This window comes from Carcharhinus amblyrhynchos, chromosome 8, assembly GCF_965287045.1.
Source record: "Carcharhinus amblyrhynchos chromosome 8, sCarAmb.v2.hapA, whole genome shotgun sequence".
Taxonomy (NCBI): domain Eukaryota; kingdom Metazoa; phylum Chordata; class Chondrichthyes; order Carcharhiniformes; family Carcharhinidae; genus Carcharhinus; species Carcharhinus amblyrhynchos.
The window spans coordinates 18,711,706-18,738,852 of record NC_137331.1 but is presented as its reverse complement, the minus strand read 5'-3'; the positions used below and the strand labels follow the sequence as shown (position 1 = coordinate 18,738,852).

Here is a 27,147-nt window from a genome sequence, read left to right as displayed (position 1 = left end):
CGGGCCTCTTCAGAAACGTGGAGTGTTCTTGGAGTCCTTCTTCAGTGTGCAGGAACATCAAGTCATGCCCCCTTTTTATGGTACCAGCTGCTGTATTTTATAAGTCTTTATTCATTAACACACTGTAAAGATTTAGGACATTTAAATAACTTTTCAGTAGTATCTGTTGGAATTGCAGCAGTAATAAATGACTGCTTATTTTACCCACTTGCAATGAATTTTAAGTGTTAAAATTCATGCTTAAATGATTCTGGTACAAATTTAGTTGCAGGACCTCAATATGTACCATCCTTTGTTTTTGTAATGGTAGGCTGATAGAAAACTCCTTTGGTCTTGAAACAATGGCACTTAATTGGAATATCAGCCATTTGCAGGACAGCTGGCATTTTGATATCTCTCATTAAATTCGTGCCAATTTGTTCATAGGTAAATTAAATCCTCTTTAATACTTAAATCTAAATCTAATTATTATTTCACGTTACAAGTGATTTGCAATGACACTGAGTGATCTTGTGGCATGTACTAATAATTAGGAAATAGTCAAGAGTCACATAGGAAATAGTCTTAATGCGTAAATATTCTGCAACATAAGTAAAACATTACTTTTAATGTCATATCTCCAGTCTGAGAACTGTAAGTAAATTATTCATATTTGCACATTTGCAATACAAAAAAGTACACATAAAAAAAATCTGACATATATATGCAGCAGTAGATATCTATTCTCAGTCACCTATTAGTGGCAGTGTGGTTTTTGGCTATATAAGCAGACTCAGTTCAAAAATAAATATAAAATGAAAGGAGGGGTGGGACATTTAGCTCAGTTGGCTAAATGACTTGTGAATGCTTCAAAATAATGGCAACAACACAGATTCAAATTTTGTTTTAACTGAGGTAGATCTAAGACCTGACTTCTCAACCTGCCCCTCAGAGCGAAAGGTAATAGCAAACCAATACTTAAAAACCCTGCCAAAAAAACAGCTCAGAATGAAGCATCAGCAGACAATGAGCCTTCAGGCAGAACACACATAAACAAATGAATGAATCTAATGGTGCTGAAGGCTACAAAAATATCTTCTGCATACTTTTGTTTTAAATTGGAACTTTACATGTAATTTTTAATTGCTGAATTCATATTAATGGCAGAAATAGCTTATAGTTTAAAAATGACATCACACATCGTATGGATAAAACAAATAAGTCATTTCTGCATACAAACACATAACAGGGGTCAATGTGCACATGCACCAACTCAGATCACTGTTTAAGATGAAACCTAACCTTTGACATGGGATACCATTCTGCCATAAAACAGACAAGTGTAATAAGTCTGAATATTCCATTGATGGGAAGAATTGCTTTGGTCCTCATGTGATGATATTGCAAATAAAGTCAAAGCAAACTCATGTCAGGTTTTGGTGCAGGTAGGAACTAGTGTAATTCTTCCCCTGGTCCTGGTCATCTCAAGTGGTCTTGCTAGACCGGTGGTATCAATTAGAGATGAGGCCATCTTTGATCACTTCCATGTATCACTTAAAACCCACAAGTCCATAACAAGCTCTAAGTCTACCTCCTTGAAGTATCTGTCATTGGGAAAAACAAGCCCTCAAATGCCTTGCAGTTTCATTTTCAAAGTACCAACTTTCTAGCGTTGGCCCTCCATTCATTACACAATTCTGCAGCTACTGAACAACCTCACCTCTGAAGTCCCTGGTTCAGCCATTATCTATGTTCCCTTAAGTCAAATGACCACAGACTTGAAAGGATACAGCAGACAATTGGTTTAGTCATTGATCACCAGATCACCACTATCGAGTTTTGTTCTTGTCTACTAAAACTACTCATTATTGCAGGATTATCCTGGAATGCAAAGATAACCCTCAATTTCTTTTCCCCACTCCACACCACCTTCTTAACCCTCTCCCCCACCCTCAAACTTCACCTCCAACAAAATCAACTGCAAAGAGTTCATGGACTTCTTTGTCAAAATTGAGCCAATCGGATCAGCTGCCTCTGCTGCAATACCAGATTTCATTAATTCAACTGGCCAAGTTATCTTTAATATTCTGCCATGGCACAGTGGTTGGGAACCACTGCTCCAGTTTTTCTCATCTCTTTTCATATGTACTCACCTTGTCCATGAAAGCTACCTCTTGTTCCCTCATTTCTATTCTCACTCAACTGCAGATCATTCACCTTCCCCTCCTGGCCCTCATGTTTGCTGACATTGAAAACAGTTCTCTCTCTTCAGTGTTGTCGCAGTTTCTTAAATTGGCCATGATGACCCTGCTCCTCAATAAACCAACCCTTGACTCCATCATCCTTGCAAACTTCTGTCCCATCTTCAATCTCCCTTTTCCTCTCCAAAGCACTTGAATATGTTGTCATCTCCCAAACTTGATCCCATCATTTCTGGAACTCCATATCTGAATCCTTCCAACAAGATTCCGCCCCTGCCACAGTACCAAAATGTCTCTTAACAGAATCACAAGTGACGTACTATGTCGTTTTGACAATGACAAACATTCCCTCCTTGGCCTTCTTAACCAGTCTGCAACCTTTGATGTGGTTGACCAACTATCTTCCTCTAACGAGGGCTCCCCCACCCCTCATACTGTCATCCAGCTGGGCGGCACTGCTCTCACCTAGTCCTATTATTATCTGTGAAATCATAGCTTCTCTTCCCATTCCACGACAGTTACTGCTGTAACTGGCTTTCTCCTATATGTCCTTTACATGCTGCCCCTTGGCAACATCATCTGAAGGCACAGCGTAAGTTTTCACCTGAATGTTGATAACATCCAGTTGCACCTCAACACCATCTCTCTTGACTTAGCCATGGTAGGTAAATTATCAGGCTGCCTATCCAACATCTGGATGAGTAGGAATTCCTTCCAATTAAATATTGGGAAGACTGAAACTAATATTTTGGTTCCCACTTCAAACTCTATTCCTCTCCCTAGCAGCAGTCTGAGATTAAATCAGTCGGTTCCCAATCTTGATGTCATATTTGATTCCAAGATGAGCATCCAACCTCATATTCAACACCATTGTGAACACCACCCATTTTCACCATTGTAATATTACCTGACTTCCTTCCTGTCTTACAGCTCATTTGCTGCTGAAACCTTCAATTACATACAGACACGATTATTCCAAAGTACTCCTGGCTGATCTTGCACATTCTACCTTCCTTAAACTTTAAGTTATTTAAAGTATTGCTAGCTGTGCCTATCCACTGCCAATCCTGTTCCTCAAACCTCCCTGCAATTACTAGACTAAACTGGCTTCCTGTTGACCAATGTATTAGGTTTAAAAATTCCTTCATGTCCTCGCTCTAGTTACCTCTGTAATTCCCACAACCCAACAAGATATCTGCACTCATTTAATTCTGGCCTCTCAAATATCCCCAATTTTAATTGCTCCACAATTGGTGGCTGTGCCTTTGGTTGCCCAGGCTCCAAGTTTGGGATAACCTCCTCCTAAATCTCTACCTCAGTTTCCTCCTTTAAGACATTCATTAAAACTTACCAATTTGACCAAGTTTTTGGTCCTCTGGCTTACTGTCTCATTTAGTGGTTTGGTGTCATACTTTGTTTTATATTAGCCTGTGAAACATAATAGGTTGTTTCATTATATTAAAAGTGGTCAATAAATATAAGTTATTGTTGCATGGTGCATTCTCCATTGCTGAATGGCCACATATTCACAGTTTAGAGGGAATAATGCCTGAGATCCTACCTTGTTTATTCAAACAATCACTAAATCACTTATATACCCGACCACTAATGAAAATGATTAGATAACTGATCACGCATCTCTCATAACAACTTCACCATGAGTAATCCACATAGTGTTCAAGCCAACCTTATATATCAGGAGCACAATCATTGTTTGCTGTTTGTTATCTTGCTCCTTGCACGTGAGATCATCAAGGCTTTTCAATGATTTGACAGTATCTGTTAACTCCTTAGATTGTTATTTATATGCATACTTCATTGATGCCATTTAATGAGATAATGATGGATTTCTCTCAATTCTTTCAATTTCACCCAGTGAAAGTATTTTTGTTCACAACGATTTTTCTATAAAACATAAAACATAAATCACAACCCTTGAACTCCTACCATCATCACTCCCACCTGGAGAAAACACTGCGTATTAAGCTCAGAGATTGAGATTGAATCCACTGTAGCATCAAAAAGTCCTACATTACAAACAGAATCTTTATCTGAATTCACATATTAAGGAATCAATGTTTATTTTCGATGTGGAGGGATGAACTTAGAATGATCTATGTCTCTTGAATTGAACTTGTGATGTTTTGACAATAACGTCTGTTTTTTTTCGGCAATGAATTCTCATTATAATAACGCTCCCAAGTCTCTCATCATTATAAGCACTGATTATGGAAAATTGTATTTTCACTAATACTGTTTTGGATTAAAGCAAAACAACAGCTAAAATTAAAAAAAAAACTCAACAAATGTCAGTTACAAAGCAATTCCATTCCAGAGGTACACACATTATATCAATTCACAGGTTTAATTTCACATTAAAAAAACACGTTTTTACCTTTGCTGTACACAACACAGTTGTTGTTGTTGTCTTCTGTTCCTCGCCAAGTCACATCCATCAGCCACTTGGGACCAGCATGCACCACTATAGGGACAGCTGTTGTTGTCTTCTGTACAAAGGGAGATGATAAACAGATGCCATTTGTTTTTTGTGATTAAGCACTTGATGATTAATACTAATTTTCACAGAACCTTAACCCCCAAGCACGTAAGCCAAAACCAAAATCCCTTGTTGAGTTCTTATAGAGTACAGAGAAAGGCTTACTGAGTGCAGTCTCTCTTCTGATTGACAGAATCATTATTAAATCAGGAGTCTCTAAATGATATCAGATCAGATTTTCCAGATTAATAAATCTCTAATGGCTTGGATTTGAACTGAAAAGGCATATGACTTTGGCAAGAAACACTGAATCCTGCTGGTGAACTTCAGGAACTTTGTCTTCCTGGAAATTACTGCAGTCTCACTGTTGGATGAAATGGCTTAAAGCGACAATCACCTGGATTCTAGTGAAACCCAGGGCTATGAGTTCCTACGTGGCATGTTTTTGTTAATCAATTTGGTGCTGTGAGAGGGCTGCCATATTAATATACAATGCATTTCCCATTAACACCTCTATTTTCATACATGTGCTTTCAGTTATTAGCTTCATGATTGATAATCTGTTATAACTGTTAGCAAACAAAAGGTAGTTTTAAGGGATTTATATCGGTAAACATTAGACATAAGGTTTAATTTTAGTTGGGTTTAATTTAAGATTTCTGTGCCTGGAAGAAATCTAGTCAGATTTCACACTGGACAAAGGTGTTTGAATGTATGGAGTTTGGTTTCAGTTCTAAATGGGATGCTGTTGTGATAGAGAGAGCTACAACATGAAAAATCAATAGACCAGCAGAGGCATGCAGGCATTGCTTAGCAACTAGAGGTCCTTATAAGATAAAACAAAAAACTTTCCTTTTTTAATTTGTTTCAGCTGAAAGCCAGAGCAGTTAGAGACTGATCACTGAAGAGTGAGCAGCTCTCAACTTTGCTCGAAGCAGGAAAAGCTGTGCGATGGAGTAATGTGCAAAAACAAGCTCCAGAGGAACTAAAGGATGGTTGGCTGTAGAAACCTGGAAATAGAAGAGGATACTGTTTGTGGGCATCCAAGACAAAGCTAAGAAGTAATCAGTTGGTGAGAATGCTAGAGAAAAGTTCCTAAAGTATTCTTAAAGTTTGGAATGTCATACTACCATATGTGAAACAAATGTTTAAAGTAATTGGGAACAAAGTACTGGCTGAATATCAGAATTTGTGTAACAGTGGAAGTCAGTCAAGGCAAAGAAATTCAAATATAATTGGTACAAAATACTGGAGTGGATTCTCTGGTAGAACTGAAACAGAAACTCTGTTCAAAAGAGTCATTTCGAAAATGGTGCAGTGGATTTCAGAATGCAAAACACTAAGTGAAAGTATGAGAGAATATTTTAAAGCACGTTTTGGGAATGCAGTTTATAAACTCTTATATAGCAGTCATCTTGGGATATTCTGAGGATAAACCACATACACACACTCAGCCCCCTCCATTCTCACACACCCACTTTGCCTCCCTTCTCCCCTCAGACCTTCAGTCAGGCCCCCCATTTAATGGGTAGCCATTTACTAACAACTCCACCGTTATGGGGGAAATCTTTATTGTGACGATGTGATTTAGTTGCATTGTCCCTGTTCCTGGCTGTGGGCCTACTTGCAAGATCTGGTCCAGTACTGGCCTTGGCCTTTTATCAAAATAGTACATGTTTTGACTGTCCCTCTGTGATGGCCTCAGTTATGATCTTCTGCAGCATTTGCAATAGTCTTCTGTCTGGCATCTACAATGTTCTAGAATATGCTTCCTAGAAGGCTGTCCCTGACCTTCCTTGACTTCCTGGTGGTGTGACTCACCTGTAAGGGATTCTGAGATGTTTTAGTGATACCATCGCTCCCAGTTGAGGGGTGGGCCAGTCGGAGGACACTGCGATCTGACACCCCCCACTACCATATCCAAAGAAGGTAGTAGGCACGCAAATCACCCACTCCCGACTAGGGGAGGGAGTGACGAAAAATAACAATAAGGATTCTTTTGAGACCCTGTAATTGGAAAGTGTACACTTTAAATCCTTTAACGGGGATCTACTGGAGGTCAAGTCTGGTGCCAGAGCCATGATAGTTTTCAGCTCCAAAAACATATATTAAGGTTCTTATTTCTGAGTTCCTCTTTCTGAATTCTCCAATTATAAAGCCATCTCAATAGCCTTCTTTAGATCCAAATTGGATTCTGCCAAATAATTTTTTTGGATTATTACATTGTTAATTACACAGACTTGTCTATTTTGCAACATGTCATTCAGGAGTGGGACAAATTCACAGTGCTCTGCCATTTTTGCAGCCTGGTCAGAAATTGGGTGATGTGGAGATACTGGCAAAAGATAAGCACAGTAAGAAATCTCACAACACCAGGTTAAAGTCCAGCAGGTTTATTATGTAGCACAAGCCACAAGCTTTCAGAGCACTGCCCCTTCATCAGGTGAATGGGAGTTCTGTTCACAAACAGGACATATATAGATACAAACTCAATTTACAAGATAATGGTTGGAAACCAATGGTAAAAACAATATCGCTGCAGGGAAGCCCATTGTCAACTTGTTGGACTACACATTTCAATCAGATGAAATTAAAGTTCTCAGCCAAGGGCTCAATTTCTGCCCCTCTACCAAAATGGACCCCAGGAGTCTCGCAGCGGACACAGAGGAACTCACCAGGTGAATGAGGCTGCGGGAGTTCTTCCACAAACCCCAAGAGGCCAACAGCAAACACAGTGAGACAGCCAATGAACTGGAATTGCTGGCAAAGAGATCCGCAGTACAGCAACCAAAGAGGAAAGAATCAAATTGAACTTCTTGGGAAGGCAGCTACCCTCAACTGGATATGTATGCCCAAGCCGTCAGGAGGTGTGTCAATGCCAGATTCATCAGCCACACTCACAAGACAGCCCCGAACGTCACCCAAGCACAATGCAACGCCATCCGCGCTCTCAAGACCAAGTGCAACATTGTTATCACACCGGCAGACAAAGGAGGGGCCACTGTTATATTGAACAGAACAGATTACTGCAAAGAAGTGTACTGACAACTGATCAACGAAGAACACTACAGACAGTTATCCACAGACCCGACCAAAGAACACACCCGTCAACTCAACAGACTGATCAAGACCTTTGATCCAGACCTTCAGAGCACCCTCCGTGCTCTCATCCCATGTACTCCCCACGTTGGAGATCTCTGCTGCCTCCCAGAGATACACAAGGCCAATACACCTGGCCGTCCCATTGCATCAGGCAATGGGATCCTGTGCGCGAACTTCTCTGGCTACATCGAGGGCATCCTGAAACCCATTGTACAAAGAACCCTCAGCTTCTGTCGCGACACTATCGATTTCCTACAGAAGCTCAGCACACATGGAGCAGTAGAACCAGGAGCACTCCTCGTCACAATAGATGTCTCGGCATTCTACAGCAGCATCCCCCACAATGGTGGCATCGCTGCAACCACCTCAGTACTCAACGCCGACAAGTGCCAATCTCTAGATGCAATTTTACAACTCACCTGCTTCATCCTGGACCACAATCTCTTCACCTTCAACAATCAGTTCTTCATCCACGGAACAGCCATGGGGACCAAATTCGCACCTCAGTACGCCAACATCTTTATGCAGAGGTTTGAACAAGATCTCTTCACCGCACAGGATCTTCAACTGATGCTATACACTAGACACATCGATGACATTTTCTTTCTTTGGACTAATGGTGGGACGCAAACAATTAATGAAACAACTATATGATGACATGAACAAGTTTCATCTCACCACCAGACTCATCAGGAATCTACTACTCTCCGGAATCGGTTGCATTCTTGGACACACGCATCTCTATCAAGGACGGTCACCTCAGCTCTTCACTGTACCGCAAGCCCACGGATAACCTCATGATGCTCCACTTCTCCAGCTTCCACCCTAAATATGTTAAAGCAGCCATCCCCTATGGACAAGCCCTCCGTATACACAGGATCTGCTTCGATGAGAAGGATCTTAACAGACACCTCCAGATGCTGAAAGATGTCCTCGTAAGAACAGGATATGGTGCTCGACAGTTCCAATGCGAAAAACCACACCGACCTCCTCAAAAGACAAACATGGAACAACAGTGGACAGAGAACTCTTTGTTGTCCAGTACTTCCCAGGAGCGGAAAAGCTACGACATCTTCTCTGGAGCCTTCAACATGTCATTGATGAAGATGAACATCTCGCCAAAGGCGATCCCCACACCCCCATTTTTTGCTTTCAAATAACCACACAACCTCAAACAGATCATTGTCCACAGAAAACTACCCAACTTTCAGGAGAACAGTGACCATGACACCACACAACCCTGCGACGGCAACCTCTGCAAGACATGCCAGATCATTGACATGATGCCATCATCTCACGTGAAAACATCATCCACCAGGTACATGGTACATACTCTTGCAATTCAGCCAATGTTGTCTACCTGATACATTGCAGGAAAGGATGTCCTGAGGCATAGTACACTGGGGAGACCATGCAGATGCTACAACAAAGGATGAATGAATACTGCTCGACAATCACCAGGCAGAAGTGTTCTCTTCCCGTTGGGGAACACTCCAGCGGTCACGGGCATTCAGCCTCTGATCTTTGGGTAAGCGTTCTCTAAGGCAGCCTTCACAGCACACGACAATGCAGAATCGCTGAGCAAAAACTGATAGCCAAGTTCCGCACACATGAGGACGGCCTTAACCGGGATCTTGGGTTCATGTCACACTATCTGTAACCCCCACGACTTGCCTGGGCTTGCAAAATCTCACTAACTTCCTGGCTGGAGAGAATACACATCTCTTTAACCTGTGCTTAACGCTCTCTCCACTCACACTGTCTGTACCTTTAAGAATTGATTACCTGTAAAGACTCACATTCCAACCATTATCTTGTAAATTGAGTTTGTATCTATATATGCCCTGTTTGTGAACTGAACTCCCACTCATCTGATGAAGGGGCAGTGCTCCGAAAGTTTGTGGCTTGTGCTAACAAATAAACCTTTTGGACTTTAACCTGGTGTTGTGAGACTTCTTATAGAAATTCAGTGACATTCCTAAGGGGTTCGCCCTGCCGTGTTAAAGCATTATCGCTGGAGTATTGTGGAGGTTTTGGGTTAAAATAGCCTTAATCACATCCATCAATAGTTGGCCTAAAAAAGGTAATGCATGTACTCTGCGTATTGCACCCAGTTATCTATGCTGGCATCGTAGGCTTCAAGTTTACCAAAAAGAGGTATTTTTGTTACCAAGGAAATACTTGTCTCAATAGTAAAGATGGTCCAGAGGGAAGACGAAAAGCTCACTTCATTCCTCCTCACCAGTATAATAATTTTACCAAGGCCAGTCTTCCATTACCAGTCACCCTTTATTTAGTGCGTTTTGAATGCCGTTCAGTGGCTATAGAGTGCAGGTCAGCCCCGATACTTTCAACTGCCGACCTGAGTAGAGCCAACTAGTTTTAAAACCCTCATTGCTCCTTCCCTATCGGGCATTCGCGCATTAGGGAACTTGTATTCTATGAGGTCCATGGGGAGATCCATTTACGTTTCCCCATGGTCATCATAACAAGAAGAACCCGTCCATTAATTGAATTTTTAGAAAGCCTAAGTTACATTTAAATAGTTAAAGATGGGTGTACATTTGCATTATTGCACCTTCTAAATTTCAAGGCCACCAAGTGGAACTTACCTTGTCTGCAAATGTTCTTTGAAGACAATTACCTTAGTGGCATGAGAACAAACCCTCTCTCCTGCCACATTTGCAGGATGTCCAGACCTCAATTGGTTGGGGAGCTAACATTAGACATAATCACTTCAGTTAAAAGACTCTGGCTGAGAGAAGAGTTCCCAACATAATCTAATCAATTTATAACAAGTTACAGCTGGAATGCACTAGCCATGACAATATTTGGGTCACTGGATAGTTGGAGCGAGAATCATGTGGCAAGCCAGCTAACCTTTTGTGTGGTTAAGCACCTGTTTTCTCTGTAGTCCAGGACAGACACTTGAAATGTTCAAGAAGCAAGATCCCCATGTGAGTATCTCTCTCTCTCTTCCCTGAGACAACCTGCAAGTTTCAAAACCTGTCTGCTGTTTCGTGACTCTCCATGTGCTGTAGTTGGAAATTTTAAAACTCTATAGTTGTTATATTCAGAAGAATATGAGGCGGCACATAAAAAACTTTGGAGTTCAAATATAAGGGCAGTATGGTGGCACCGTGGTTAGCACTGCTGCCTCACAGCTCCAGGGGCCTGAGTTCAATTCTGGTCTTAGGTGACTGTCTTTTTGGAGTTCGCACATTCTCCCCGTGTCTGCATAGGTTTCCTCCGGGGGCTCTGGTTTCCTCCCATACTCCAAAGATATGCAGGTTAGATTGATTGGCTATGCTAAATTGCCCCATTAGCAGGGTAAACACGTGGGGTTATGGGAATAGTACCTGATTGGGATTATTGTCAGTGCAAGCTCCTTGGGGCGAATGGCCTCCTTCTGCACTGTGGGGATTCTGTGATTCTATGAATTTATAAATTGTCCTTTTACTTATTTAAACCTCCTCAATGTTGACCCAGAAGGACCACTAAGCTCAGCCTGAATCCGACCAATTCATCAAGCTTCAAGGACCTGTATACCTTTAACCTCACTGGACTTTAAATTGCTTACTCTGTCCTAAGGTTCTATAATCTGCTTGTATGTGTGTGAACTTGGAGTGTGTGTGTCAGAAAGTTGGAGTGTTTTTATTATTTTTCTTAGACTGGGTTAAAACAAAGGGAAACCTTTCTGTGTATTGTGTTGTCACAGCAGACAAATCATTTAATATTCACAGAACTATAGAAAGGTGCAGAAACAGGCCAGTCAGCCCACTGTGTCAGCGCCAGCAAAAGAAAGTCGGAAAAAGAAACGAGCTGGTCATTTTAATCCCACAGTCCTGCACCGGGTCTATATCTTGCAAGTTAAAACACAATCTTTCCCAAACAAAACCATGCTGATTATATCTGATCAATCTGTGCCTTTCTAAGTACAGTTTATCCTGTCTGTCAGAATTATTTCCAATCATTTTTCCACCACTGAAGTCAGACTGACCAGCCTATAGTTTTTGGCTTATTCCTTCAACACTTTTAAAATAATAGTACAACATTTGTAGGCTTCCAATCCTCTGGCACCTCAGCTATGCTTACTCAGGATTGGAAAATGAACCTCAGAGCATGTGGAAGTGGAGGCTTTGGAGAGGGTACAGAAATAATTTATCAGGATGTTGCCTGGTATGGAGGCCATGAGTTAAGAGGAGAGGTTGGAGAAACTTGGTTTGTTCTCACTGGAATGATGGATGTTGAGGGGTGACCTGATAGAAGTCTACAAGATTATGAGAGGCATGGACAGAGTGGATAGTCAGAAGCTTTTTCCCAGGGTGAAAGAGTCAATTACTAGGGGCAAAGGTTTAAGGTGTGAGGGGTAAGGTTTAGAGGAGATGTACGAGGCAGATTTTTTACACAGACAATAATGGGTGCCTGGAACTTGTTGCGAGGAGAGGTAGTAGAAGCGGATACGGTGGTGACTTTAAAAGGGCATCTTGACAAATACATGAATAGGATGGGAATAGAGGGTAATGGTTTTCGGAAGGGTGGGGGGTTTTAGTTCAGTTGGGCAGCGCGGTCGGTGCAGGCATGGAGTGCTGAAGGGCCCGTTCCTGTGCTGTGATTTTCTTTGTTCATCTGCTATTTACTCCCTGGCTTCCAAAGATGTGTGGGTTAGGTGGATTGGCCACGCTAAGTGTCCTCTTAGTGTCAGGGGGATTAGCCAGGGTAAATGCATTGGGATATGCGGATCAGGCGTGGGTGGGATTGTGGTCGGTACAGATGGGCCGAATAGGTAAACTCCAGAAGTTGTTTATTCCTGTTTGGCGCACGGTGGTAAGGGAATTGGGGCCAAACCATGGCTTACAAGGGAAATTAGAGATAGTATCAGATTCAAAGAAGAAGCATACAAATTAGCAAGAAAAAGCAATAGGCCTGAGAATTGGGAGCAGTTTAAAAATCAGCAAAAGAGGACCAAGGGATCGAAGTGAAAACTTGAGTATGAAAGTAAGCTAGTGGGACCACTATGTAAAGTTAAAGCATATGGGATTGCAGGTAATGTCTTGAGGTGGATAGAAAGCTGGTTAGCAGATAGAAACAAAGAGTTGGCATAAATGGGTCTTTTTCTGATTGGCAGTCAGTGACTAGTGGGGTTCCGCAGGGAACTGTGTTAGGACCCCAGTCCTTCACGTTATATATTAATGATTTGGAAGAGGGAAATTGAATGAATCATCTCCAAATTTGCAGATGATACAAAGTTGGGTGGGAGAGTGAACTGTGAGAAGAATGCAGAGATCCTTCAGTCTGATTTGCACAGGCTGACTGTGTGGGCATCTGTATGGCAGATGCAGTAAAATGTGGATAAATGTGAGGTTATCCACTTTGGTAGCAATAATAGGAAGACAGATTATTATTTGAATGGGTGTAAATTGAGAGAGGTGGATGGTCAACAAGACCTTGGGGTCCTCATGTCGCTGGAAGTAAGTGTGCAGGTACTGCAAGCAGTAAAGAAGGCAAATGGTATGTTGGTCTTCATAGTAAGAGGATTTGAGTATAGAAATAGTGATATTTTGTTGCAATTGTAAAGGACATTGCTGAGGCCAGATCTGGAATATTATGTGCAGTTTTGGTGTCCATATCTGAGGAAGGATGTCCTTGCTATAGAGGGAGTACAGCGAAGGTTTACCAGGCTGATTCCTGGGATGGCAGGTATGAACACCAAAACTGCACACAATATTCCAGTTCTGGCCTCAGTAACGTCCTATACAATTGCAGCAAAACATCATTATTTCTGTACTCAAATCCTCTTACAATGAAGACCAACATATCATTTGCCTTCTTTACTGCTTGCAGTACCTGTGTGCTTACTTCCAGCAACATGAGGACCCCAAGGTCTTGTTGACCATCCACCTCTCTCAATTTACACCCATTCAAGTAATAATCTGTCTTCCCATTATTGCTACCAATGTGGATAACCTCACATTTATCCACATTATACTGCATCTGCCATGCAGATGCCCACACAGTCAGCCTGTGCAAATCAGGCTAAAGGATCTCTGCAACCTTCTCACAGCTGACCCTCCCACCCAACTTTGTCTCTCCTCCAAATTTGCAGATGATACAATCGGTTAGGATTATATTCATTGGAGTTTAAAAGAGTGAGAAGGGATCTCATAAAAACTTATAAAATTCTAACAGGGTTAGAGACAGTAGATTCAGAAAATATGTTCCCAATGGCGGGAGTCCAGAACTACGGGTCATAGTTTGAGGATAAGGGGTAAACCTTTTAGAACCGAGGTGAGAAGAAATTTCTTCACCCAGAGGGTGGTGAATGTGTGGAATTCATGACCTCAGAATCTAGTTGAACCCAAAACATTGTCTGATTTCAAGAAGAAATTAGATAGAACTCTTGGGGTTAAAGGAATCAAGGGATATGGAGGAAGGGGGATCAAGATATTGAATTCAATGATCAGCCATGATCAAAATGAATGGGAGAGCAGGCTCAAAGGGCTGATGGCATACTCCTGCTTCTAGTTTCTATATTTCTACTGCTTTAGAAGTCCCATTTTTCAATCGCCTTCTGAGCTCCCAGTGTGGACCACAACTTCTAGGTGATCCCTCCCCTCCACAGAAGAATGCACTGCAGTGACTCTAGCAAGTGCTTGAGTTCTGAAACCTGAAGCTCAAGGGTTCTCTTCTTGTACTCTCCTCTAGGCGCTGTTGACTGCCTGGTTTAGTGCCCTCATCCCAACCTCTCCTCTATTGATCTCTGTCCCAGGATCCTCCGGCTGCATTTTCACAGAATTGAGAAGAATATCCGCTTAGAAAATCTTATTGAGATCAACTAAGGAATGGGGGAATTCAGCCCCACCTCACCTGATTGCAACAATGAACATATTAAATACAAACCTGAATTCAACACATTTTATAAAACAAAATGGAATGGAGAGGTCAGGTGATCTTTACTTTTCTGCCAAACACCTGGAACTGTCAACTTTCATGTCTGCACAAGACTTGGAGAATTCATTAAAGTATAAACAATCTTTCTGGATATATCTTTGAGAAGTAATTAAAATGCAAATGACCCTTCCTATGGTTAGTGGTTGCTCTTCTCTAACTTATTGAAATGACAAGTTTCACAATATTGTTGCAAACTTTTTGACTCCAAAATGGAAACCAGAAAATGAATGTGAAAAGCTCTATTTTATCAAGATGATATGTCGATGAGTGATATCTGGATTCCATTGCCTAACAACAGCCTAACCATCAGGAACTACGAAGACAATGGAAAGAGATGCTCTGGTTACATGACAGGAACTAAATTTCTAATAAGAAAATTTAAAAAAGCATATTTTGAGCAGACTGTCAAAAATATCTTTGACGTGGAGATGCCGGCATTGGACTGGGGTAAACACAGTAAGAAGTCTCACAACACCAGGTTAAAGTCCAACCAATTTATTTGATAGTAAACTCACAAGCTTTCAGGGTTTGCCCCTTCATGGGGTGAATGGAGAGGTCTGGCCTCAGACAGAGCATATAGCAGCATACAGTTTACAGATTACTGATTAGAATGCGAGTCTTTACAACTAACCTGCTATTCAAGTCTTAAAGATGAAGACAATGTGAGTGGAAAGTGCATTAGGCACAGGTTAAAGAGATGTGTGTTGTCTCCAGACAGGACAGTGAGTGAGATTTTGCAAACCCAGGCAAGTCATGGGGGTTACAGATAGTGCGACATAAACCCAAGATCCCGGTTGAGATTGTCCTCATGTGTGCGGAACTTGGCTATCAGTTGCTGCTCAGCGACTCTGCACTGTCGTGTGTCGTGAAGGCCACCTTGGAGAACGCTTACCCGAAGATCAGAGGCTGAATGCCCGTGACCGCTGATGTGTTCGCGAACAGGAAGGGAACAGTCTTGCCTGGTGATTGTCGAGCGATGTTCATTCATCCGTTGTCATAGCGTCTGCATGGTCTCCCCAAAGTACCATGCTTCGGGACATCCTTTCCTGCAGCGTATTAGGTAGACAACATTGGCCGAGTTGCGAGAGTATGTGCTGTGTACCTGGTGGATGGTGTCTCACGTGTGATGATCTCATCCATGTCAATGATCCAGCATGTCTTGCAGAGGTTGCTGTGGCAGGGTTGTGTGGTGTTGTGGTCACTGTTCTTCTGAAGGCTGGGTAGTTTGCTGTGAACAATAGTCTGTTTGAGGTTGCGTGGTTGTCTGAAGGCAAGAAGTGGGGGTGTGGGAATGGCCCTGGCGAGATGTTCACCTTCATCAATGATATGTTGAAGACACCATAGAAAATGTTGTAGTTTCTCCGCTCTGGGGAAGCACTGGATGATGAAGGGGACTCTGTCCATCGTGTTCCATGTTTGTCTTCTGAGAAGGTTGGTGCGGTTTTTTCTGTGGTGCATCAGAAATGTCAATCGATGAGTCAAGCGCCATATCCTGTTCTTACAAGGGCATCTTTCAGCATCTGGAGGTGTCTGTCACGATCCTCCTCATCTGAGCAGATCCTGTGTATACGGAAGGTTTGTCTGTAGGGGATGGCTTCTTTAATATGTTTAGGGTGGAAGCTGGAGAAATGGAGCATTGTGAGGTTGTCTGTGGGCTTGCGGTACAGTGAGGTGCTGAGGTGACCATCCTTGATGGAGATGCATATGTCCAAGAATGCAACCGATTCCGGAGAATAGTCCATGGGAGTCTGATGGTGGGGTGGAACTTGTTGATGTCATCATATAGTTGTTTCAGTGATTGTTCACCATGAGTCCAAAGGAAGAAAATGTCATCGATGTATCCAGTGTATAGCATCGGTTGAATGTCCTGTGCGGTGAAGAACTCTTGTTCGAACCTGTGCATGAAAATGTTGGCATATTGAGGTGTGAATTTGGTCCCCATGGCTGCTCCGTGGATGAAAAACTGGTTGTTGAAGGTGAAAACGTTGTGGTCCAGGATAAAGCGGATGAGTTGTAAAATTGCATCTGGAAACTGGCAGTTGTCGGCGTTGAGTACTGAGGCAGTTGCAGCAATGCCATCGTCGTGGGGGATGTTGGTGTAGAGCGCCGAGACATCCATTGTGACGAGGAGTGTCACTGTCATTGGCAAAATATCTTTGCCAATGAAGGAAGGAGACTCTGCCTTCTTGGCCTTTTGGCTAAGATCAAGTGTAGTATCAACATGCTGTACTTGGTTGAAGTCATTAGGTTACATCTTAGCTTCATTTGAAGCAATTTTTAAAAGCGGCATCTCGGCCTTTTGGTTAAGATGCGAATGAGATCAAGCCTTGGAGGAGGAGCTATGCCTACTCCAATTAGCTTGGATCATGTAGATAAAGCCCAAGACAGGAAGTGACAGCCCTGTCTTGGCAGCTTGGATCGGGTATGTCTCAACTTGTTGAGACTCTGAATTGGACTTGATTTGATTGAATTGGAAGAAAAACAAAAAAAAAGTGTCATGCATGTGCGGGTGTTGAACAATAAATGATAATCTTTCTTTTAAAACTTGAGAAAAACTGACATTTGTCTGTTCTTGACAGTTACAGTACTCAGAATTTGAAACATTTTGTTAAAACAAGCTGTCTGGTCAGTGAAGAAGTGAAAAAAAAGGGAAACCATCCCTCTCATCTCGCCTCTGTCTGTAACAACATGCAGCAAATTAAGACAAAAATTTTGGTCACCTCTGATTTATGTTGTTGTAATGTTATTGGATGAGTTACTTTGGACTGTTTTTAAATAATATGGGCACAAAAGTAATTCTCTGACTCTATGTTTTTGACAGGAAGTCTCACGTGGTCAAATGATATTACTGAGATTCAGACAACTGTAATGCATAATCTACTCAGCATTTAATGAATGATTGGAAAGTCATGAAACTCAAATGTTCAAATTTCTGATATATACTACCCATCGGTAAGGTTACCAGGAGTGCAAGTTCAGAAATTACTCTTTATGTGTCAAATCATGACCTGAAGTTTGAACGTGAAATCAGAACTTGTTCTGTTTAATTCATGTCAAGAGAAAGTTCTGTATGATATATAACAAAATCATAGTAGCCCCAAATTAGTGGATTTTCTCATCAGTGCTAATGTTCTTAGGAAGGAAACATTATTATAAGAGCAGAAATAATATTAGATCAAAAGTACATCAGTGTATTCTTTAATTCCTGCTTAACTACATTTTAATTTTCTACTTTTACATTAGACTTATCATCCAGAAAAACCTGATGTATACATATTTTAGTTTCAATGTGAATAGAACTATGCCAATCTGTACCAAAGGATTACCATAAGTTTCTTTTTCATGTGGAATATAATTAACATTATTGATGGATAAAATAGGGGAGGCGATGACCTAGTGGTATTATCGCTAGACTATTAATCCAGAAACACAGCTAATGTTCTGGGGACCGAGGTTCGAATCTTGCCAAGGTAGATGGTGGAATTTGAATTCAATAACAAATGTCTGGAATTATGAATCTACTGACAACCATGAAACGATTGTCAGAAAAACCCATCTGGTTCACTAATGTCCTTTAGGGAAGGAAATCTGATGTTCTTATGTACATGTGATTCCAGACCCACAGCAATGTGGTTAATTCTCAGTTGCTCTTAGGCAACTAGGCAATAAATGTTGGCCAGCCAGTGATAATCATGTCCCACAAATGGCTAAAACAAAGGACAGTATTTCTCCCCCTATCTGTGTGAGTTTCTTTAGGGTGCTCCAGTTTCCTCCCATAGTCCAAAGAAGTGCAGGTTAGATGAATTGGCCATACTAAATTGCTCCTTAGTACCCAAAGATGTGTAGGTTAGGTGGATCAACCATGGTAAATGTGTGGGGTTACAGGGTTCGGATAGGGAAGAGGGCCGGGATAAGATGCTCTGCAAAAGAGTCGGTGCTGACTCTATGGGCCAAGTGGCTTCTTCTGCACCGTAGAGTTTCAATGATCCTGTTTCATGAATATCCTTTCTGAATATATCTGTCGTGTATTGTGGAATTATTTAAATCATATAATTGAGTAACTTATATTGATCAAATTCAAGAGCAAGCACAGAAAGCTGAGCTAATCTTCCAACCTCCGCCCTCGCAGTGTGTGATTTAAAATGGCAATAAACCAATTAATGGCTACAAGATGGGATTTAAACCATTAACATTGTTGGATTGTCACTCCTTTGCCTAATCGCAGATGGAGGGCAGAATGTTCGATGGCCAAAACTTTGGCCATGACTTGAAACAATCACAGACATTTATCTAAAGTGGCAACTGGCAAGGGAAAGTGTCAGGTGGCCTACCGATTCTCTGAAGGTTAAAACCAAAAGGACATTTTTATTTTCAGCAAGATTATCAGACACTGACTGGAGATAGGAGTTATTATTCCAAAAAATGTCAAATTCTGCATTGGCTTAGAGTTAAGACTTTTTGTCAGTGAACACAGATGGCATGAATACTGATCATCTACATAATGTTAAGATCTGAAAATGTTGCAGCATGTTTTCCTCCATAGATGACCGAGACAAGGGAATGAGGGAAGAGGCAGGAAAGAATATCCAGAACTTCCCGACATTTCGATGATGACTTGCTTTGCACCCTCCTCCAGGCTGTGTCCATCACTAGTCATGATGTCAGATGATGGGAAGAGGAGATCTCACTTAACCACCTGACCAGTCTGGACACAGATGGTCATGGAGGGCAGCAACATTGCTACTGTGTATCTAAACTGGGGACAATGCAGGAAGAGGCTAAATGACCTTTTGAAATTTGCAAGAGTGAGTTATCCCTTATTCTGTGTGTATTATTGTGCAAGGAAGGTACAGGGAAGGCTTGATAATGCTAGAGAGTACCTCTGAACTTCAAGGCAGCATTATGCATCACTGTCACTGTTTGTGGGCTTGATATCTCTGTTAAGGTATCATTATGTTTCCAGTTTGGAGGGAGGGTGTGTTGTGGGGGGCCTAAATTTAAGCAGGCCCAATCTCGCAATCCTCACCCCACTAGAGTCCTCCACAAAAAGAACCTGCACCAACAGTAGAGATAAAATTTGAGGAAGGCTTAGGGCTGGAAAGATTGGAAGGGGCTTTTTCAGATCTGGGACACAGAAAGGGGAGATAGCTATGGGGAAGGTGACTGATGAGGAGATGCCGGCTTTGGACTCGGGTGAACACAGTAAGAAGTCTCACAATACCAGGTTAAAGTCCAACAGGTTTATTTGGTAGTAAAAGCCACTAGCTTTTGGAGCGCTAGCTGCCCCTAATCCCTCTAACCTACACATCTCAGGACACTAAGGGGCAATTTTATGGCATGGCCAATCAACCTAACCCACACATCTTTGGACTGTGGGAGGAAACCAGAGTACGTGGAGGAAACCCACGCAGACACAAGGAGAATGTGCAAACTCCATACAGACAGTGACCTGAGCCGGGAATCGAACCCAGGTCCCTGGAGCTGTGAAGCAGCAGTGCTTACCACTGTGCTACCGTGCCACGCTATATGCCAGAGGAGTTGCGTAGTCAGGCCCAGACTGTGGAGGTGTCCATTCAGACCATGTGCACTGCCATTACCAGAATGCCAGGCTTCCTCCAAGGATAAACTGGCAACTGTCCTAGAGTGGCAAATCCATTGGATTGCAGAAGCAATCATGGGTGTGCACTCTTACCTGCACACCATTGCTCTTGTCATGAGCTCAGGGGCCCACAGATAGGGTGAAAGGGGGACTGGGAGACTTGGATGCAACAGGAAGGAATGGAGGTCCAATTGCTCCCGGTGGTGGAAGATGAGCGCAGTTGTTGCCATTTGGGAGCACCTCTCAGGGCACTCCTGAGTGGGACAGTCTCTGCCCAGCCCTCAGCCATTGATACATTCCTCCTTGATTGTTCAACTCAGCAGGAGTATACTAATGTGGCAGGGTTTTAATGCCTCAGCCACATAGAGGACACTCACCAAAATCATCCAGGGTAAGGGAACAAGCAGAAACAACAGAAAATAATTATGAAAACTCCACTTTAATTACAAAGTGAGTCACATGGGCACATTTTGTACATGTTATCATTAGATGAGCTATTCCAATACTTTAATAAACCTTCAATTTACTCTCATTCATGAGAGGTTCAGTTTATCTTTAAATACTTTAGGAAATCTATGGAGAAAAGACTTCTGAATTATTAGTATTCAACGTTTATTGAGATGCAACACTGCCTCAGGAATCAAGATGGTGAGTGTGCTAACAGGACTTCCTCAATGAGCTCACAGTCTCATGAAATGATTTTCAGACACAGGCAATACAAGCGTCTCAGAGGCCAAGAATGCCTGACCTACTGGAACTTCTGTCTTAGTGTTAGGCAACCAAAGCTGGTGAAGGGCTGCATAAGTGGTCCTCCTTCATCTTAGTGGCCACAAAGTTGAAATCAGGCTTGTTCACTAAACATGACACCATGAATAAGATGAAATATGTTGGGTGGCACAGTGGTGATCACCGCTGTCTCACAGTGCCAGGAACCTGGGTACCATTCTGGCTTTGGGTGACTGTGTGGAGTTTGCAAGTTCTTCACGTATCTGCTTGTGTTTGTTTCGGGTGTTCAGGCTAAAAATTTGCAGGTTAGGTGGATTGGCCATGATAAATGGAGAAGAGAGAGGAAGGGAGGGCTTGGGTAGGATGCTCTTTCAGAGAGTTGGTGCGGATTTGATGGGCCAATGGCCTCTTTCTGCATTATATAAATTCTATGATTCTATCAATACACACCGAATATTTCATAGAGGTATAGAAAATGCTTAATTATTCATATATTACTAGAACTGTCATCACCTTCAAATGGTGAAAACAAAATAAATATTTACACTTTGACTGAATGCAGAAGAAATGCATGGCTCTCACAGTCAGTGTTGAATGCAATCAACATGGATCTCACTTCATGTGCCCTTGCTTTACATGCATATCACTTTAGTCATACCAGTAGGAAAAAAAACTACGTGGAAATCAGTGGAATGTGGCAACCCTGCCCATGGACAACGGTTAACATGGGCCGCACTCAGAACTAAGATTCTGTGGCCCAATGCTGGTCTAAGTGCATCTGTCAGCAGACTAAATTACACCTCAAAACAGCAAAACAGAAAACACAGTTTCCAGCAGCAAATGATAGCAGCACTCAAAGCAGCCTGAATTAATGATTTGATTTGATTTGATTTATTATTGTCACGTATATTGGTATACAGTGAAAAGTATAATTTCTTGCATGCTATACAGACAAAGCATACTGTTCATAGAGGTCAAACCTGTGACTTTTAACCTACTCTTCCAAGCTTTCAGTGAAAATAATAAGATTCCCCAGCATGATTCACACTTGGTAAACACTTTATTGCAATCAGTTCATGTTATTCCAGTCCATTGCCACTTTAACAAGCTTACTAATGCAATTAAATTCAATTTGAAAAGATGGGTGGACTCCCAATTTCTGGGCTCACCCATTTACTGTATTATCGCACTTGGTATGGTAGTGCTAGGAATGTGACCCAATATCTTTGCGCCCAATAATACATCAGTGCAGGTTAGTACTGTGCCCATTTTTCCCACATATTATTTAACCCCACGTCTCAAACCTGTGGCGATCAGATAAAACTTCTAAGGCTGTAAGATCCCTACAACAAGGCTAATCCTGATCCTGCACCAATAATAATTACAACTTACAATCTCACTCAATGAAGTCACAGGATGAAATCAATGGGAAACTGAAAAAAGGAGATGGATAAATCTGGTGCATTAGAGGCACTGTTGTGAAATTGGAAATGCATCACATTGTTGGGATGTAGGTGAAGAACTTGAGATGCTGACACTGTGAGTGGAATCTTGTGCCCTCTCCATGAAAAGTTTGGCTGTGGGGTGTAATTAATAAGGAGAAAGGGAGGCAGGTGGAAATCTTGCCACCTTTCTGCCATCACCCCATGGATGGCCTTCTTTTCTGCTGCCAGTTGAAACTCTTAATGCCTGCTGAACGGCTTCATCCTGCTACTGCTGGTATTAAGCCAGTGGTTGGAGAGAGAGAGGTTCGTCAGTTGGGTAGCATGACAAGCAAGGCCTGGTGTGTTTGCTTGCGGGTCATTGGTTCCTTCATTCAGAGGCACTTAACTCCAATGCCAACCCCATATAATCACTCTGCAATCCCCTCCCACCATTTCTCAACCAATTTCTAGATAATGTCCTCAATTTGAGGCCTCAGGTGAGTTCAGTACCAGCAGCATTCACTGAGTAGCAGACTATTGACTGAGTAGCAGCTACTCTGAGTAGCTGACTATTGTCAGCCCGGAGCACTCCTTGGCCTCTTTCGCACCTCTCCCAGTGATCCTGGGAAAGTCTGCTGGCCTGTTAGGTGCCTGATTAGCACAAGACACAGTCGGCCTTTCTGAAAAGAGGCGATCGGTCGTTTCTGTTGGGGCTAAGAACCTGTTGTTTCACCAAGATTACACCAAGACTTATGAAACGCAAGATTTTCCATTCTCCAACACTGGCATCCTCAGGAATAGTTGTGTTTATACAGAACTTTGACACACCATTGTCAGTCACGAGGGAACATAGGTTTAAGGTGAGGGGAAGGAGGTTTAGAGGGGGTGTGAGGGTGATGACAGTCTGGAATGCACTACTGGGAGGATGGTAGAGACGGGTTGCCTCACATCCTTCAAAAAGTACCTGGATGAGCACTTAGCATGTCATAACATTCAAGGTTATGGGCCAAGTGCTTATAAATGGGATTAAGTGGAAGGTCAGGTGTTTCTCGCATGTTGGTGCAGACTCGATTGGCCAAAGTGTGACTATCTTGATGAGCACAAATCTCTCCAGAAAAGGTATTTTAAAAAAATGAAGTCTCATTGCTTCTGAAGTCCTCAATGAAACCTAAGTAATTTGAACCTGCTCACTTAAAGGTATGTATATTGTAACCAGGAAGCTAACAGAAGCTCCCAGCAACCTACCTATTAAATATATAAAAGCCACTTTTAAAGTGAACTATTGTGAGGTTGTCTGAACTCATCTATTTCTGTTGTAGAATGGAGTGATGCCACCTACTTATAGACTCGGGCAGGGGTCTCCAAATTATGGGCTGCATCCGATCGGAGTTTGGAGACCGCTGGACTAGGGCATCACTGATGTAATGTTGGCTTCAGTCTCACTATCAGTTTTTTTAGCTGAGCACTTACATGATGGCAGTGATAGAGCTAAATGGCTACTGATACAATAATAGAAATAGTTGTTAGTTGAACAGGTTTCCAAATGGTGGTGTTCAATATTGTAGTGCAACATTGAATCTTTCATAATCCTCTCAAAAATTCTATTATAAAGCATTAAAATAATTCATTTTAACCTAGTAGCAGCTGCTAGGTTAAAATCTTTAGTTTTTTAAATCTCTAAAATATGTAATTACCGGTCAGGCTGCAAGTCACCGCCATATTAAAAACTGCTAAACAGCTGCCTACATTAATCAAGAAAGTGAAATAAAAATCACCATTGTCCCAAATGACTCTAGGCTGCTCTCCCCTTTTGAGGGGGAAAGCTGACCAGTGGCAATTTAACCTGAGGAACACCACACCTCAAGTGATTGGTAAGATTCAGAAGGCAGGCCTTCATAGATAATCTCAGCCAGTACAGGAATTGAACCCATGCTGTTGGCATCACTCATAAACCAACTGTCCAGCCGGCTGAGCTAACACACCGAGCTAATCAAGACTAATACCAATGGCCTTACATGTCAAAAGGTAAAAACTACTCTGATGATTTGAGTTAAAACAAATGACCCATAGATATTGCACAGTAATGATATGTACCACAAAATAATGATAGAAGTGCACACTTGTAGTCTATTGCTAATTGTAGCACATTACGTAACTTTGCATTGAACTGTGAGATATCACAGAGGTGAACATATCCCACCAATGATAGTATAATCAGTGCCACTTTCAACTGCCACTGCACGAAGCAACTGACATAAACTAAACATCATGCAAATTGAGAAAATATCAAATGAAATGACAAAGATCTGCCAAAACCTACTAGCAACATAAGATGAAAAAGAGATGAGGAATGTGCAGGAGAACAGGAACATGAAACTATATTATGTTTTATTAGAAAAAATCTATTTGCTGGCACAAACTATAGAATACTGGGCCACAATTTAAGATACACTCTCTGCACTACCAAGCAGCTACAAATTAAAATTCTTATTGGAAACTACACCAGATAACAAAGAGGGAGTTAACACATGGAATTCAGTCTCAAGGACCTGCTTTTTATGATGATAATAGAAACTATTGATTGAATTATTGCTTTAGCATTCCTTGCTTCCAATCTAAGAATGAATTATTGAAAGACTGTAATATAGGCATCAAAATACAGTCCACAACAAAATCACAAAACATTTGAAAAACTAGAATATAGTTATGCTACAACTATATAAAACACTGGCTAAACAAGACCCAGAGTATTGTAAGCCATTCTGGGCATTGCACTACTTTAGGAAGTATATATTGACCTTAGAAGGAATGCAGCATATGTTGCCCTCTAGCCTGCACATATGTTTACCAGAACGGTACCTGAACTTCAAAAGTTAAATTACAAGGAGAGATTAGACCAAGTAGAGTTGTATTTTCTGGAACTTAGAAGGTGGAGGCATGATGTGACCACAGGTTTCAAGATATTAAAGGGAACAGGTAAGGTGGAGAGGAGCTATTTCTGCTGGTTTGGAAATCTAAGACAAGGAGTCGTAGTCTAAAAATTAGACCCAGCCTTTCCGAAGTGGCTGGTTTTAAGTCGGTCCGCCTTGTTGCCCAACGAGGGGCATACACGCGATGGGTCGTACTCGGGCTTCTCTTGGTTGTTCGATATTGGCCTAGTGCTTCATGTCGTTAGTGTGTGGTTAAACTGGACCAGATGCTGGGCAAGACGATAGCTCAGTGACTATCACTGATTGCTGTGCAGACACATGGATTTGGGCCGGTGTCTGTGGGAGTTTGCGCATTCTCCCCGTGCTTGCGTGGGTTTTCTCCGGGTGCTCTGGTTTCTTCCCACACCCCAAAGATGTACTATTAGGCTGATTGGCAGTAATAAATTGTCCCTAAATTAGTTTCCCTCAATGTGGATGGCCATAAAACAATAGATAAGGGTCATGGGTGGAGGGGTGGACTGGTGGTGTTAAAATGGTGGCGTGGGCTCGTTGGGCCGAAGGGCCTGTTTCCTGGGCTGGTTTGTTCTTTGTTCTTTATAAGGGGTAATAGAAGGCTGGAATTCTCTTCTGTATGGAGTAACTTATGTTATATCAATTTTAAATCTGAATTCAGCTCACCATTACTATTTGGAATATGATGCAAAGGCTTGTATACGAACTTAGGTTGCAGATGACCATTATCTCACTGAATGTTGGAACAGGTTGAAGAAGTTAACTGACCTACTCCTGTTTCTATGATTTCTGACCTACTCCTGTTTCTATGATTTCTGACCTGTGATCCACATTGAGTCCCACTCAGCAAACCATTAGGCAAATCTGGGAACAGACCAGGCATAATTGTCACAAAATAAAGAAGAAAATGATGGAAGAAAATGATGGCTTACGCTCAAGGTAGCCTTCTATAAACACCTCTCCTGTAGAGATAGATATGCGAACAGTAGCATGTGAACAAGTGAGGAAATTACTTATTTTTAAACATGTAGTGAAGAAAGGCAAAATTAATCCAACTTATTCTTCAAAAGAAACAATTCCTTAAAGTACCTTGCTGGAAAGATGTTTCAGTGAATTTAGAGAAGGATTTGCTAAGCCATACATGTAAAACAGAGCACTGGCTGGAAAGAAAATATTCAACTTAAAGTAAATTCTAGAAACATGGGGTGGAATTATCCCCTCTAGCCTTCAGTGGGTTTCATGGCCTGCTGGACTTGAAAATTTAGAGAGGCCAAAAATTGGAAACCTATCAGCAGGAAAGCAGTTTCATGTGTGCGGACCACATGAGGACGGTCTCAACAGGGATCTTGGGTTCATGTTGCACTATCTGTAACCCCCGTGACTTGCCTGGATTTGCAAAACCTCACTTACTGTACTGTCTGGAGACAATACACATCTCTTTAACCTGTGCTCAGTGCTCCTTCCACTCACATTGTTAACCATTTTAAGACTTGAACAGCAGGTTAGGTGTAAAGATTTGCATTCTAATCAGTAATCTATAAACTGTCTGTGCTTTATACACTCTGTGTGAAGCCAGAACTCTTCATTCACCTGACGAAGAGGGAAACTTCGAAAGCTTGTGACTTTACTATCAAATAAATCGGTTGGACTTAAACCTGGTGTTGTGAGACTTCTTACTGTGACCATGCCCACAGCATTGAGATGGGGAGGAGTGAGGTCTGCAGTG

The 27,147-nt window shown here is 41.9% G+C and overlaps 1 protein-coding gene and 1 non-coding gene across 3 annotated transcripts in view; one reads left to right on the top strand and one right to left on the bottom strand.

Moving 5' to 3' along the window:
- Positions 1 to 27,147, bottom strand: part of zfpm2a (zinc finger protein, FOG family member 2a) — an 808,884-nt gene that overhangs the window by 229,291 nt on the left and 552,446 nt on the right. For both annotated transcript variants that reach the window (XM_080194830.1, XM_080194831.1), the window contains exon 5: positions 4,576 to 4,687. In XM_080194830.1, the coding sequence (XP_080050956.1) occupies positions 4,576 to 4,687 (112 nt within the window). The remainder of the gene's footprint in view (positions 1 to 4,575; positions 4,688 to 27,147) is intronic.
- On the top strand, positions 16,909 to 17,107 carry LOC145347172 (U2 spliceosomal RNA). Its single transcript, XR_013887816.1, has one exon. It is a non-coding gene; the product is annotated as a U2 spliceosomal RNA (small nuclear RNA).